The following is a 13831-nucleotide window of genomic DNA, read 5'->3' as shown; positions in this document are numbered from 1 at the left end:
CCTCCACCCTCAACCAGCCTTTTCATCCTTGGCAGTTGCTATTGGTAGCCAGGCGGACTCTCGGGGTTCTCTGATCAGTGTGGACTCCAGCGACAGGAACAGTGAGAAGATGGACGGTTGTGAGAAGGTGAGTGAAGGAAAAGAGTAAAGAAAAGAAAAAAACACACTCTCACCATCTGTCTTTTAAATTCTCACTCTGGCGGAGGAGGAGCGAGCGGATCTGTAAAAAGAACGTATACACACGTTGTATTCTACCTTTTATGTGATTGATATTTATTTATTGTATGTCTTCATTTTTAGTCCAAATGCCTGGAATAAAATATTGGCAGGAAATTGAGAAAAAAAGTTCAATGGTAGCTGCATCCAGTAACAGCTACAGTAAATCTGTGGTTGCATTCCCCGTCCTCAGTTTGCTCGGCCTCAGTCCCTGATTGGCTTCGGTTCTCGCTGTGACAAGCTGGACCAGGCGGAGACGCGCAGTCTGCTCATGTGCTTCTTACACATCATGAAAACCATATCTGAGGGTAAGAGGTTACAAAGGACATCAAAAAAAAAATCTTCACACTCAAAGTACACAGTTTAGTCTACACTTTTGAAAATGTATTTAAAAATGCCTTCTTATGAATTATGATATGATCATACTATTAGTACTACAATATTATATCTTTTATTTTGTTATTATTACAATGCAAACTTTTTGACAGTTTGACCCAGGTCTGTTTCAGTCACATCAGCACCAACTATGTATGAAAATACTAAAATAACACTGCATTGATGAGCTACCCACCCCCCTCTACAAATCTGTGGTCACGATGTTTTTTGTTGCTTGATTCCAGATGTGCTGGTGTCCTACTGGCACCGAGCCATTCACCAGGAGATCTCAGACTTCTTTAACATCCTGGAGTAAGTGCTCCTCTCTTTTTTCCTCTTTGTCGAGTATAAACACAGCTCCTGTGCGGCTGAAAACACTTAGACGTCAATGGGGGACGAGCAAGTGAGAAGAGAAGAAAAGGGGGATGTAGCCAGAGGGGGAGCAGATGAAAGTAGTGACACAGCAAGAGGGAGAGGGAAGAATAACAGACTGTAATTCCAACGAGAGTTTCCTATCCACCCAACAGTAAATTAACTGCCTCTTTCCTGTTTTCGTCGGCATGTAGAACTGGGACAACTCATTTTGATCACATGCATTCTATTTACCCCGTGTTATTAACAGAGCATAAAAACAAGACACTTCCACCTAAAACATTTTTTGCATTTCCTTTTCCTCAGGCTGTGTCTTCAGCACTTCAGGTTCCTCGGAAAACGCCACATAGCGAGGTACGTGCCCGCTCCGTATCGCTTGTGTCGACAAGACGGTGGACCAGCTCTCATTCACATGCATATGCTTATTAACTCAACATACCATACCACAACCCCGCTACACACACACACACACACACACACTGATTCATAATTTCATATAATCATGAGCACACATGAATGTGCACACATGCAGAACGCATTCGCTCACACTGACACATGTGCAAACACACACAGGAAAATAAATGAACCAGGCACAGTCAGGCAGAAATACTAATATGTGTTCTGTATGCGTGTGCACGCTCAGGGATGAGCTTCAAGGAGGGGAGAGGTAAAGGAGGGAAGAAAAGAGAAGAGAGTGGGGGAGGTGAAACTCCTGGATCTCGGCTGTAGAGAGAGAGAAGCACTGCTGGATATTGTACTGTAGTGTTTGGCGAGCACAGTATGGGGGTTTCTGTAGTGTGTGTGTGTGTGTGTGTGTGTGTGTGTGTGTGTGTGTGTGTGTGTGTGTGTGTGTGTGTGTGTGTGTGTGTGTGTGTGTGTGTGTGTGTGTGTGTGTGTGTGTGTGTGTGTGTGTGTGTGTGTGTGTGTGTGTGCGTGCTCTTACTGGAGCTGAGCCATTGGCACTGCTCGACTCCTCCATCTTCTGGTTCCTCCCAGCTAATTCAATTAGTCCTCTTTTTCCTTTCAGCAATGAGATGCTAAGATGTAAGCCAACAAAAGGCTGGGAGGACACACTGCTTTACTGTGCGTGGAGGCATTAACAGAATAAAGATAGCTGGGAGCCTCGCTAGCGCTCTCAGACATAGCTGAGCCTGTCTGGGGCTGCGAGATACTTAACATTCGTCTGTAACACCGGGGCCATGGGGGACTCGCAGTCGTAGGCCTATGCATGTCTCAGTGTCTCGCTCTGTAAGCCAGCTTTGAAGCCTGCCTGAGTCAGTATGGACCCCATTGAGGTTCAGGAGTGTTGAATCAGTCGAGCAGTACGAAGCCAGCCAGTAAGCTCAGGAGACGGGGAGCCAGCCAGCCTATCAGACAACAATCCAGCCATTAAAGCCACTTTGTTACAAATCTTAAATATGTTTCTGCTTTATTAAATATTCATGACTACCACAACACTAAAAGTTAACGTTTGGATTAGCATCATGGAGATTCCCATTAACTGAATATATAGATGGACGATGTGTCTCCACTTCCTCCTGAAGCCAAAGAATCCCGGATATGACATCTCGCACATTTAGAGACAGAATCTGTGCAGTAACGATCAGGGGTGGAGCCGTCATGACAGGGACGTCCTGCGGATACACATGCTCGACCAATCGCGCGTCAGTCTCAGCTGTCAATCAAGAGAGAACGAGAAATTAAAACCAAACCAAGTTTAATAATGAACCCTAGAACAAATATCAGTGTGAGAAGAACTATCTGAAATGATAGAAACCATCTTTGAGAAAAATGTATATAACGTGACTTTTTGGCTTGATCATGTCCCAGCCACTAACATAGAGAAGGTGGGTTTATGAGCTATGTCGCAGCCAGCCACTAGGGGGCGTCCTGTACAGTCTATGTTATTGTCTTATCTTAAATGAACAAGAACTGCTGTAAGTCTGTGTTATCACTAATGTTAGGGTGTTTTTTTTTTGATTAAATTTGACCGACTGTATCCTGGCAACATAGCAGACCGAGACTATTTTTGCCTAATGCTGATTGGTGCATGAAAGATGAGAAAAGAAGAAAATCTGAAATCCATTGTCAACTATTGTGATCTATGATTTGGAAGAAAATGGTATGCTCTAGTTCTGTTGCTCAGGGTAACAAGCTGTGTGTGAAAAAAGGTTTCCAGGGCCTTTAACACAGAGACAGTCTGTCTCCTCTAGTGATGCTGCAGGGAACCTTCTTTTCCTTAATCTAATCCAGATCAGACTTCAGCAAAAATACACACATTATACATAAATAACACACACAACATGACACACAAATGGCTTTGAATTATACAGTTTTGTCCGTGTTGTCCTTGCCGTTGTAGTCGTCACCTCCGTGCATGCGTCACCTCCTCCCCCCTCCGTGCATGCTGCTGCTGTTAATGGATCGTCGGTGTGACTGCACATTCATTGATGTTCTGTTGCATGAAGTAGCCGTCTGTGTGTGTCAACATGAGTGGTGAATAAACATGGGGATTAACGCTGGCGCTGTACGTTAGTTTTCTTTGCTTCTAACACCCGGCTACACATTCTCTATGTCGCATGTAGACCTTGTAACCCGCTGCCTCAACGTGCTGCCTAAAGATTGGCCGGACTCCCCACCTGCCGCTCGGCTTGACTGAGTTTAATAGGCTCAGAGGCGAGCGTGCTGATTGGCTCGCACGGCGTCTTCGAAGACGAAGATGCCTTGTCTTCTTTGCTTTTTGCAGCTCGGCGGTCGAGTGTCATAAGAATACGATATACCAGAACATCTGTTTGTTGGAATCCATTTGCTAAGCTGATTTTCTGCTGCAGCCTACGAGCCATTCAGCTGCTATCTACACATCTGTACATCTCAATTCTCACGCTGTCCACTTTTCCATATTAACGCTGACCTCAAGCTTTCCCACCAAAAATCAGTTTACATAGGATTTGACTAATGGCAAACTAAAACCATTGACTCTGCCACACCACTAACCTTTTCCATCTGGCTGACCTCCCTCTCTATATGAGCTGTTTGATAGATTTTTAATGACGCGCGCTGCTCTCATCACACCAAGGTCAAATCAGAGACCCTGTATGCTTTCAGCTTTTCCTACAATGTGACCAAGTTCCTAAAATGTCGGACAAGGTCACAGAAGCTTTTACATTTTGATCCGTAAGATCAATTTTTGTTGACTGCAGGCGAAACAACAATTCGCATGCCGCATAGAACAGTGACGGTGAAGATGGTGAACACTAACGACAATGCTGGTCTTAACTTAACTGACTAATGGTAGCTCTGATGTGATTGGCTCGTGAACAGGAAGCTAGCAGCGGCAGTAAAGCTGGCCCAGTCCACCCAGGCCAATGGCACCCTGAAGGGCTCTAACCACCCCTCCCAGTCCTCTCAACCCTCCAGCCTCTTCCCACAATGGTAATCACCCTCCAACAGGAAAACAAGCAAACACATCCTCTGAAGGGATGAAGATCACTGAGTCTATGGTTTCTGCTCTAAATGCTAGTGATGTCTGGTGATTGGCTCAAAATGTAAAGTTTCTTTAACAGCAACAACCTCCACACTATTGAAACATCAACGGCCACAGATTTGGATTAATACATTCTCGTCTCGTGTGAATTCATCATGTATGTGTTCCCGTGTTATAGACTGTAACTGTGTTCCCAGCATGACCCTCCTCATACCTGCAGTGTTCTGTCTGGTGTTTATTTGTCTCTGTATTCCCATGTGTTAATAGACTCTCTCGATTTATCTGCCGATCTCTACAACTGGTTTGGTTATACTGCAGTTTCCATGTTAGGTTTTAGTTGCACCTTCTCTGCAGTGTAATTAAAACAAATGTTAAAATATAATCACTTGAATTGAGACTAGCTGCTGATCAGGGCTGTCGTTTCTAGGATGGCATCATCTGGGGGGGAAGGTCATCGGCACGCACGCTCCCAAACCATGCCCATCATCAGGGGCAAGAATGCCCTCACCAACCCCAAGCTGCTGCAGATGATGGACACAGGTAACACACACACACACACACACACACACACACACACACACACAACATTGGTCCCTCAAGAGCCTTTACGATCTGTGCAGCATACGACTCCCTCGGAAAAGCGTCTATAAGATGTTGACCGTGAAGTGACTATTGAGTTATTCATACCTGAGTCTTTCCAGATGGAAGTATTCAGGACGGGGACACGCTGAGTCCTACCGACGTGGAGGCGAACATGTCCACTGAGGTGTCCCTCACTGTGCTGGACACGCTCGAGCTCTTTGTCCTCCATCACAAGGTCTGTGTTCCTTTCACACTTTACAGCCTCCAACCACATTTCCCCACACATTTTTCATTTTAATCTATTTTAACTGATTGTAATGTGTGCTGTATATGTGAAGCCCTCTAAGATAAATGTATTTTCAGTTATATTATTATGTCACATCTGAGCTCTGAACTCTTTGAACTTTAGGGTTTGATTTTTTAAAAGGACAATTAAAAAACTATGTGTATGTATATTTCTCTGGCTCAATATCCTTTTAAAAATTCCAATAATTAAAGTGTTTGTTTGCATTGTAACTATGAGAATGAACAGGGAAAAATTCAGATTTTTATTCCTCATCAAACATCTCATTATTTTATTGTACATGACACCACAATTATTTTGTGTAAAGATTAAATGTTACGTTTTGTTCAATTCAAAGTGAAGTTAAAATGCATTTTAAAAACCCTGCACATAGTTCATGCACTTTATAGTAAAAACTAGTGACCCTCTACTGCCACCTGCTGGATGAATCATTCTAAATAAATACTAAAGGTTTCCCTCTTGAAGCTGAATTGTGTTTTCTGCTTTTTGTCCTTTTACAAATATCCAAACAGAAGCAGCTGTTGCTGGATGACGGACAGAACGTCCTGATGAAGAAGGTGCTGGACACCTACCTGCTCTACTTTCAGATCAACCAATCCACCGCCACTCTACGGCACATCTTCGCTGCTCTCAGGCTCTTTGTACAAAAGGTCCAGCAAGTTACATTCTACACATCTCACATTTATCACTTTACATGTGATTAGATGACAGCCCTTACATCTGCATCTCCTTCTGCAGTTCCCCAGTGCGTTCTTCCAGGGTAAAGCCGACCTGTGCGGCTGTCTGTGCCATGAGATCCTCAAGTGCTGTAACCACCGCTCCAGCTCCACCCAGACGGAGGCAGCTGCTCTGCTGTATTTCTTCATGAGGAAAAACTTTGAGTTTACCAAGGGGAAGTCTATAGTGCGCTCACATCTGCAGGTGAGCGGAAGCAAAATTACCTTTCGGGTGTTTTTGTGATTTGAGAATTCGGTTCCTCAGTTTAAACTCCTCTTTCCACTTCAGGTGATCAAGGCAGTGAGTCAGTTGATAGCAGATGCCGGGATTGGGGGTTCGAGGTTTCAGCAGTCGCTGGCTATCATCAATAACTTTGCCAATGGAGATGCTCCACTCAAGGTTATTATCACAGATTTATCATCAGTCATCGTGATTCATAGTTTATTGTACGGAGATATTCAATTCTTCTTTCTGCAGAACACGTCATTCCCTGCTGAAGTGAAGGACCTGACCAAGCGGATCAGGACGGTTCTGATGGCCACGGCTCAAATGAAGGAGCACGAGAAGGATCCAGAGATGCTGGTGGATCTTCAGTACAGTTTGGCCAACTCCTACGCCAGCACGCCTGAGCTCCGACGCACCTGGCTGGAGAGCATGGCCAAGATCCACGTGCGCAACGGCGATCTCTCCGAGGTTGTGGATGTTCTCTCTCTCGTCTCTTTAGGCCGCCCTCACTTCAGAAACTTGACGAGCAGCTGATGGGTTCATAAAGGCTCATGGTTTTGTGTTGGTCTTTCCCTCAGGCGGCCATGTGCTACATCCACATCTCAGCCCTGATCGCTGAATCGCTGAAGAGGAGAGGTGAGTGCACACCTTCTGCTGCTTTGACTCTCTGAGCTTTCTGCAGCATGTTGTGTAGGTGTGTAAGCACAAAAACCTGCCTACATGCAGGTCTCTGAAACTGTGTGTGCATCTTTTTACACTTCGTATTCTCTAACCAGAAAGTCAGACTAACGTCATCTTTGATCCATCAGCAAACTCATTCTCTCTGCTAACAAGGCATCAGTCCTTCATATCACACGGTGGTTGATGTGTTTGCCTGACAGTGAGCACACTGGTGACTTGAGTGTGTTTTTATATTGTGGAGATTAATAATGAATCCAGGAATCCAACTATTTGTGTAGATCCTTCTTTTCCTCCAAACACCATCCCAAGCCTGAGATATCGCACATCCATTCATTTTGCTGTGCTGCACGTTTGTCTGTTTGTGAATCTGTTTGTTCTCAGGTGCGCACGTGTCCTCACGCAGGCTACAGCATGTCTCCGTCTTTGGCTGCACGTGTGTGTTTTGTCTTTTTGCATGCGCTTCACTTGAACCAGTAGTGTGCCAGTACAGACCGTAGCGTGCCAGCAGCTCGGCTGATTCTTGAGCCTTGACTTTTATTAAAAAAGGCAAAAAGCAAGTGGACGTAAAACTTTGTAAACCTCCTCCTCCTCCTCCTCCTCCTCCTCCTCCTCCTCCTCCTCCTCCTCCTCCTCCTCCCCCCACCAAACAGGCTACTGGAGAGCTGACAAGTCCACGATGTCCAGTGTGTCCCCTGAAGAAAGCCCTCTCTTTAACTGTAGCTCCTTACTAACTACCTCCCGAGATGCAGACAGTGAGTGTGTGCGCCTGGGGGCTGTGGGGTGGAGGGGTTAGGAGTACAGACCATAATGACGGAGAGACAAGCGACGGGGTTAGAGAGAGTGGGTGTCTACACTGAGGTGATATGGTTTGGATTAAAGGGATTTTCCTGTTGTCAAATCTTAACCTCTCTTATTGGTGAATGTTTTGAGGACCACTGTTCTCACCTTAGAGATGTTTGTTGGTGTCAGGTTTGCACATTATGCTGCCACTGGTCGACCCTCACTGTTTCTCCCTGGATGAGCTGTTTGGTGTCACCGCTGTTTGATATAAAGCACAGTCACATTTGATGTTTTATCATTTGGTTTGAATCTTTTGCAAAAGTGACACGCTTGAGTGTAAAACAAATGTTGTATGTGTGTTGACAACAAGCACCAGCAATCCTTTGTGACACTTCATGGGAAGTGCACAGCTACACATTAACTTGCTCTCTTTTCCCTTGGACTTTTCGACACCCCAGCATCGTTCTCTATGGGCTGGGCAGCGTTTATGTGCATCAGCCCCAATGTCAAGGAGGAGGGCGCCATGAAGGAAGACACTGGCACACAAGACACGCCCTACACTGAGGTCAGTGCTCACTTCTAGTCCTGCATGAACTTCACAAAGGGCAGGGCTTATCTCTAATGTAACATGTTATCATAACCACTGTCGAAGGTTGGAGTTATTGCAGTTAACACCTGACAGTTGTTTGGACTGTGTGCTTTTCTAATGTGCTCTCTGACGCCACTGTTCTGTGCAGGACACGCTGGTGGAGCAGCTGGAGCTGTGTGTGGACTACCTGTGGAAATCTGAGCGATACGAGCTCATCGCTGACATCAACAAACCCGTCATCGCTGTCTTCGAGAAGAGACGGGATTTCAAGGTAACTGTGTGTATATGTGTGTTTGTGCATGCTCATGTGCAAACGGAGCTGCGTTTAACATTACGTGTGTGTGTGTGTGTGTCCACAGAGGCTGTCAGAGCTGTACTATGACATCCATCGCTCCTACCTGAAGGTGACTGAGGTGGTGAACTCAGAAAAACGTCTCTTCGGACGCTACTACCGTGTAGCATTCTACGGACAGGTGAGGAACGCTGGCTGCAGACTCAACACAGTTACATGGACCCTGAGTAGAGTCCGGCCGATCGATCAGCCTCTACCTCTGAGCTCAGGGATACTTTTGAAATACGTATTGTACAATAACTGTAAATATCAAGTCTTTGGATCAAATACAAAATAAAAACTTTTAGCAAGTATCACCAAAATGTGCTTTTTAGCATGACAGTTTATTTTGTTCAGTTAAAACATGAAGCAGATCCATAGCCTTTCGTCCCATTTCCACTGAGCAGAAATCTGGCAAATACAGCTGAAACTATATATATACAACAGGTAGATTGTGTTCTGGTTAATCTTTTAGTCCCTGGATTTATTTGTGAAGAAGCAGTGCAGGGCCTGGTTTTTAAGACTGTGGGTCTTTTACATCATTCCCCCCTCTTGTTAATGAGGAGATAATATATCTATGCACGGATTTGACAGCTTTGAAATGAAGCTGATAATGAGAATATGAAATATAGAAGGAGAAAGACACGTCTTGTCAGTGAGACAAGGCCTTTGGGAGATAAGGAGTGAGTGAGTCATTATTCTTAATTTCTCTGTCTGTTCTGTTTTTTTTTCCTATTTTACTCTATTCTATATCAAGATTGCGGTAAGTTTTCTCTGTCTTTGATTTTCCTCTTGCCTCGGTGCTAACCACGTTTACCTCTCTTCTCCCTCTGCCACTATTAACCCCTGCTGCTCTGACCCCTTGGAGGGCTTGTGTCCAGCTTGCTGTGGTCCATTTTACCTGTCCTTAATGTAGAGCGATGAAAGTTGTTCCTCCCTAAACTTTAAGAAGAGCTGGTGTCAAACAGCTTCAGCGGACAGGAAGACGCTGCTCAATAAACCTCATTCATTCTTTGACATATGAAATTGACCTCTGAACTCTCCCATCCCGAACTAAACACTGACCCTAACTCAATGGCATAATGTGTTGTTGTCTACGCCTCAAGAAACCACTAGAGGTCAACGTTAAATTAAAAAAGACTGCACAGTTTGTTGAGACAAACATCAAATCTGCACAAACAAAAACACAAACACCCACTTAAACATGTAACCACTTTTGCTGATTAGTGTGTGTGTGTGTGTGTGTGTGTGTATTCTAGGGTTTCTTTGAGGAGGAGGAGAGCAAAGAGTTCATCTACAAAGAGCCGAAGCTGACGGGGCTGTCGGAAATCTCCCAGAGATTACTCAAACTCTACTCCGACAAGTTTGGAGCCGACAACGTCAAGATGATCCAGGACTCCAACAAGGTCAATGCCCAAATTTGGCTTTTTTATAAAAAGTTTTATGTACTTGTTAAAACTGAATGATTTCCCTGGTTTGTGGTCATGCAACTTCACAAAATATTCCCGACATCCTTCCAAAAACAGGTCAATCCCAAAGACTTGGACCCCAAGTTTGCCTACGTGCAGGTGACGTACGTGGTGCCCTTCTTCGACGAGAAGGAGCAGCAGGACAAAAGGACGGATTTCGAGAGGCATCACAACATCAACCGCTTCGTGTTCGAGACGCCGTTCACTCTGTCGGGGAAGAAGCACGGAGACGTGGAGGAGCAGTGCAAGAGACGCACCATACTGACCAGTGAGTAGGACCGCTGTGGCTAAAGAGGTAGAGAGGGTCGTCCACTCACCAGAATGTCGGTGGTTTGATCCTTTTGTATGATTGGTGGGTGATAGAATAAAAGTGCTGCAGAGAGAGTGCTGTATGTGTGTGAATTGGGGAATGTGACTTGTCCTGTAAAGTGCCTTTAAAGGGCTGATAAGACTAAAAAAGCTGTATTTTACTCTCTAAACAAAACAAAACCCCACTGGAGCATACTGTGCGTGTGTCTTTTTATTTTCCTCTCCCCAGCGAGCTCCAGCTTCCCCTACCTAAAGAAGCGTATCCAGGTGGTGGAGCAGCAGAGCACAGAGATGAACCCCATAGAAGTCGCCATAGATGAGATGTCGCGTAAAGTCTCTGAGCTCAACCAGCTGTGCAACATGGAGGAGGTGGACATGATCCGGCTGCAGCTGAAACTGCAGGGCAGCGTCAGCGTCAAGGTGGGGATCCTTCAGAGACACAGACGTGCATGCTGAAGTGCAGTGGTGTTGTTTCCTCTCTCACCTGATCTTCCACCTCTCCAGGTCAACGCAGGGCCGATGGCGTACGCCAGGGCGTTTCTAGAGGAGAAGAATGCCAAGAAATACCCGGACAACCAGGTCAAGCTGCTGAAGGAGATTTTCAGGTAAGAGTTTACTGCTTAATCCAGTGGGTCAGGATTTTGTTCTTGGCTTCACGTGGCATGGATAGTTGACACTTTAAGGTTATCATGTGATTTGTGTTTTGGGGTTGTCGTTCCTATTCTTGTGAACCTGATATCTCATGAATGCATCAAGGGAATTTCTTCAAATGTCATACAAATGTTCAGTTGGACTCAAGGATGAAGTCATTCTATTTTGGTGGTCAAAGGCAGAAGGTCACGGCCTCACAAAACCTGCTCTTGGCCTCTTGAATATGATCTCTCAAATTTGGTCAGTTGTCACTTGGATTCAAAGATGAACTGATTCAATTTACTTGGTCTGAAATAAAATGTATGTTAACCAAAACTGCACTGATTGGCAGAGGAATAAAACCACAGTGCAATAACTAGTTTTATACTCTGAACTTCTTCGATCAGTACAAACTCTGCAGGCTTTTTGTTGAACTGTACCCGTGCTAATGTGAGACACAAGGGAATCCAATACAGTTTTATAAGGACAACTAGAGCTATGATACTATGTACATTACTCTTTGCAGGTGCACATGAGAAATGTAGTTCATCAAATATGTATTTCTCAAGATCCAGCATATCTTTTGAAAAAGAGACCCCCAGATCTGACTATAACCCGTGTCTGTGTTTGATCAAGAAACTCTTGAGACTTAAGACTACATTACAATAAGTGAATGTGCTCCCTGCAGGCAGTTTGCGGAGGCCTGTGGTCAGGCGTTGGATGTGAACGAGCGTCTGATCAAGGAGGACCAGCTGGAGTACCAGGAGGAGATGAGGGCTCACTACCGGGACATGCTGGCTGAGCTGTCTGGCATCATGAACGAACAGGTCTCACTTTGCAAACACCAATGAGTGTCCAGACTGCGCTTTGCTTCTTTATTTGTTTTTGCCAGTTCAGTTCCACGGCCATAATAAGCAACATCTTCTCTATTGCATTTCCTTATGAGACATTTGGGCGTCTTCATCGGTTTTCATCAGCTCCATCAGTTGTTTTTTCTCGCCTCATTTTCCTACTGGTTTGTTTTCTTCCTCTCATTTCAGCTTCAGAAAAGCGTTCTTGATTCCAGCGCCACCTCTCACTCTCACAGCTCTCTGTCCAATCTGTCTAAGGCTGGTATGTCATATCATCAAGTGGCCTCATGATGGACATCTTGTCACTTTGCAACTTGCCGCTTTCCTCCCACATCGCAGCCTGTTCAAAATCGATCCAAGAGCCAAACAGCTCGTCTTGATACTTGGCCTCTCTTTTTTAAATGAACCCGTACCAATTGAAGCCTTTTCTTCTCTCTGCTCTTGTCCAGATTCCGCACACAAGGCAACCAGGAACGGAACGGCACAGCGGCTTCTGAACGGCCAGTAGACTCACAAGGAATGCTTTGTGCCAGGGAGGACATTTTAGTTTTCGCCATGAACCGCCCTGGAGCGCCAGTTATAAGCATCAAAGTGGCTCATTTGCTTGTTCCTGACCGAAGTTGTTTCTCCCAGCGGGGCCAGTGGAAACTGGGACAAATGGCGGGCATCGAGGACAGAAGGGGAAGAGGTGTGTAGACTGTGGTTGTGGTAGTCTGTAGTCCTGTCGTTGAACGTTGACTATCTACCGTAGAGGCCAGGCTGCTGGACTGTTAGCTACCGTTTGTTTTGGTTGTAGAGACTCGAACCACGTGTTGTATGGATTCTCCCCCCCCCCCCCCCCGCCCCGCCGACTGATTCATCACCTCACACACTGACTGACACACCCAAGAGACCCACTCATACAAACACACACACGACAACATGCGCCTTCTCTCCACAACCCTGTCCCTTTAGAGAACAGTGACCTTACTGAGCTCGGGGTGCGTTCAGCTGTACGTGTAATATTTAGCTCTCCGGTACATTTTGATGACAGTTTTTACATTTTTCTTCTCTGTGGAATAGCATTGTATTTCAAACTCTTGCAAGATTATTAATGTGAAAAAGAAGAAGGTTTGAACGCAGGTCTTAAGTAACCACGAATCTGAGGAATTGAACGCACCCCCAGCTCCTGTTTGAATGTAGAGCAGCTCCACATTGCTACTTTGTATCCTTGCTACCATTCTGGAAGTATCACGTTGCCAATTTTCAAGTGGAAACAACCACAAAAGATTATGTTTTGTAACATTTTTATGATCGAAACTGCATTGTTACTGTTATCATTTCCTGTACTGTTTTGAATTGTAAATAAGAAATATTAATATTTAAAACGTTTGAAATGTTTCTTTTTATAAATATATACAATGTATAAATATTTGTTTAGCTGAAATTAAAAAAAGAACAAAAACTAAAGTTTTATGTATAACATTTAAATAAAATTTTGTTAATGTCCAGAAATCCTGATTATACTTTCCTTCAGCATTTCACCTTACAATCATATGACTTCTGTACTTTCACAGGACGTGCACCTTAGCCTCAGATCACTCTTCTCTCCACTATTGTGCACGTTAATGGCATTAGCCCAGGTTTCCAATCATGCTGAACAGGGGTGAGATAGCTTCTCCCAAATGAAACCGTGCCTTGGCTGCAGCTGTGCACAGCAGCCCCTCATATCCTGTCCATTGACAGCAGCTAATAATGGATAATGATGAGCTCCCTCACCTGCACAGTAGATAGAAATGTGTAAAACAGAAAATGTGTAATGAGAAAACCCAGCCTGAAACAAAGACGGATATCACTCCCTGCCTCGGCCTGTGTTGCAGTGGATGATGGACAATGGGTCTATAAATCCATCATCTTCCAACACCAACTACATTCTA

The 13831-nt window shown here is 44.8% G+C and overlaps 1 protein-coding gene across 2 annotated transcripts in view; it reads left to right on the top strand.

Moving 5' to 3' along the window:
* Nucleotides 1-13409, top strand: part of dock10 (dedicator of cytokinesis 10) — a 41686-nt gene extending 28277 nt beyond the window's left edge. The window contains exons 34-56 of one of the 2 annotated variants that reach the window (XM_053422314.1): nucleotides 18-127; nucleotides 410-524; nucleotides 837-903; nucleotides 1270-1317; nucleotides 4285-4395; nucleotides 4875-4987; nucleotides 5149-5264; nucleotides 5846-5983; nucleotides 6072-6254; nucleotides 6339-6449; nucleotides 6528-6743; nucleotides 6854-6911; nucleotides 7607-7708; nucleotides 8195-8301; nucleotides 8474-8596; nucleotides 8685-8798; nucleotides 9916-10062; nucleotides 10183-10393; nucleotides 10664-10854; nucleotides 10939-11039; nucleotides 11753-11891; nucleotides 12105-12177; nucleotides 12365-13409. In XM_053422314.1, coding sequence (XP_053278289.1) covers nucleotides 18-127; nucleotides 410-524; nucleotides 837-903; nucleotides 1270-1317; nucleotides 4285-4395; nucleotides 4875-4987; nucleotides 5149-5264; nucleotides 5846-5983; nucleotides 6072-6254; nucleotides 6339-6449; nucleotides 6528-6743; nucleotides 6854-6911; nucleotides 7607-7708; nucleotides 8195-8301; nucleotides 8474-8596; nucleotides 8685-8798; nucleotides 9916-10062; nucleotides 10183-10393; nucleotides 10664-10854; nucleotides 10939-11039; nucleotides 11753-11891; nucleotides 12105-12177; nucleotides 12365-12423 — 2753 coding nt within the window. In that variant the 3' untranslated portion in view covers nucleotides 12424-13409. The remainder of the gene's footprint in view (nucleotides 1-17; nucleotides 128-409; nucleotides 525-836; nucleotides 904-1269; nucleotides 1318-4284; nucleotides 4396-4874; nucleotides 4988-5148; nucleotides 5265-5845; nucleotides 5984-6071; nucleotides 6255-6338; nucleotides 6450-6527; nucleotides 6744-6853; nucleotides 6912-7606; nucleotides 7709-8194; nucleotides 8302-8473; nucleotides 8597-8684; nucleotides 8799-9915; nucleotides 10063-10182; nucleotides 10394-10663; nucleotides 10855-10938; nucleotides 11040-11752; nucleotides 11892-12104; nucleotides 12178-12364) is intronic. The other variant, XM_053422313.1, reaches the window with a different exon arrangement.
* The last annotated feature ends 422 nt before the right edge of the window (nucleotides 13410-13831 follow it).

The sequence above is a fragment of the Pleuronectes platessa genome, chromosome 5 (genome assembly GCF_947347685.1).
Source record: "Pleuronectes platessa chromosome 5, fPlePla1.1, whole genome shotgun sequence".
Classification (NCBI taxonomy): domain Eukaryota; kingdom Metazoa; phylum Chordata; class Actinopteri; order Pleuronectiformes; family Pleuronectidae; genus Pleuronectes; species Pleuronectes platessa.
Note: the sequence above shows the minus strand (reverse complement) of the source record. Positions and strands in the feature narration are given on the sequence as shown.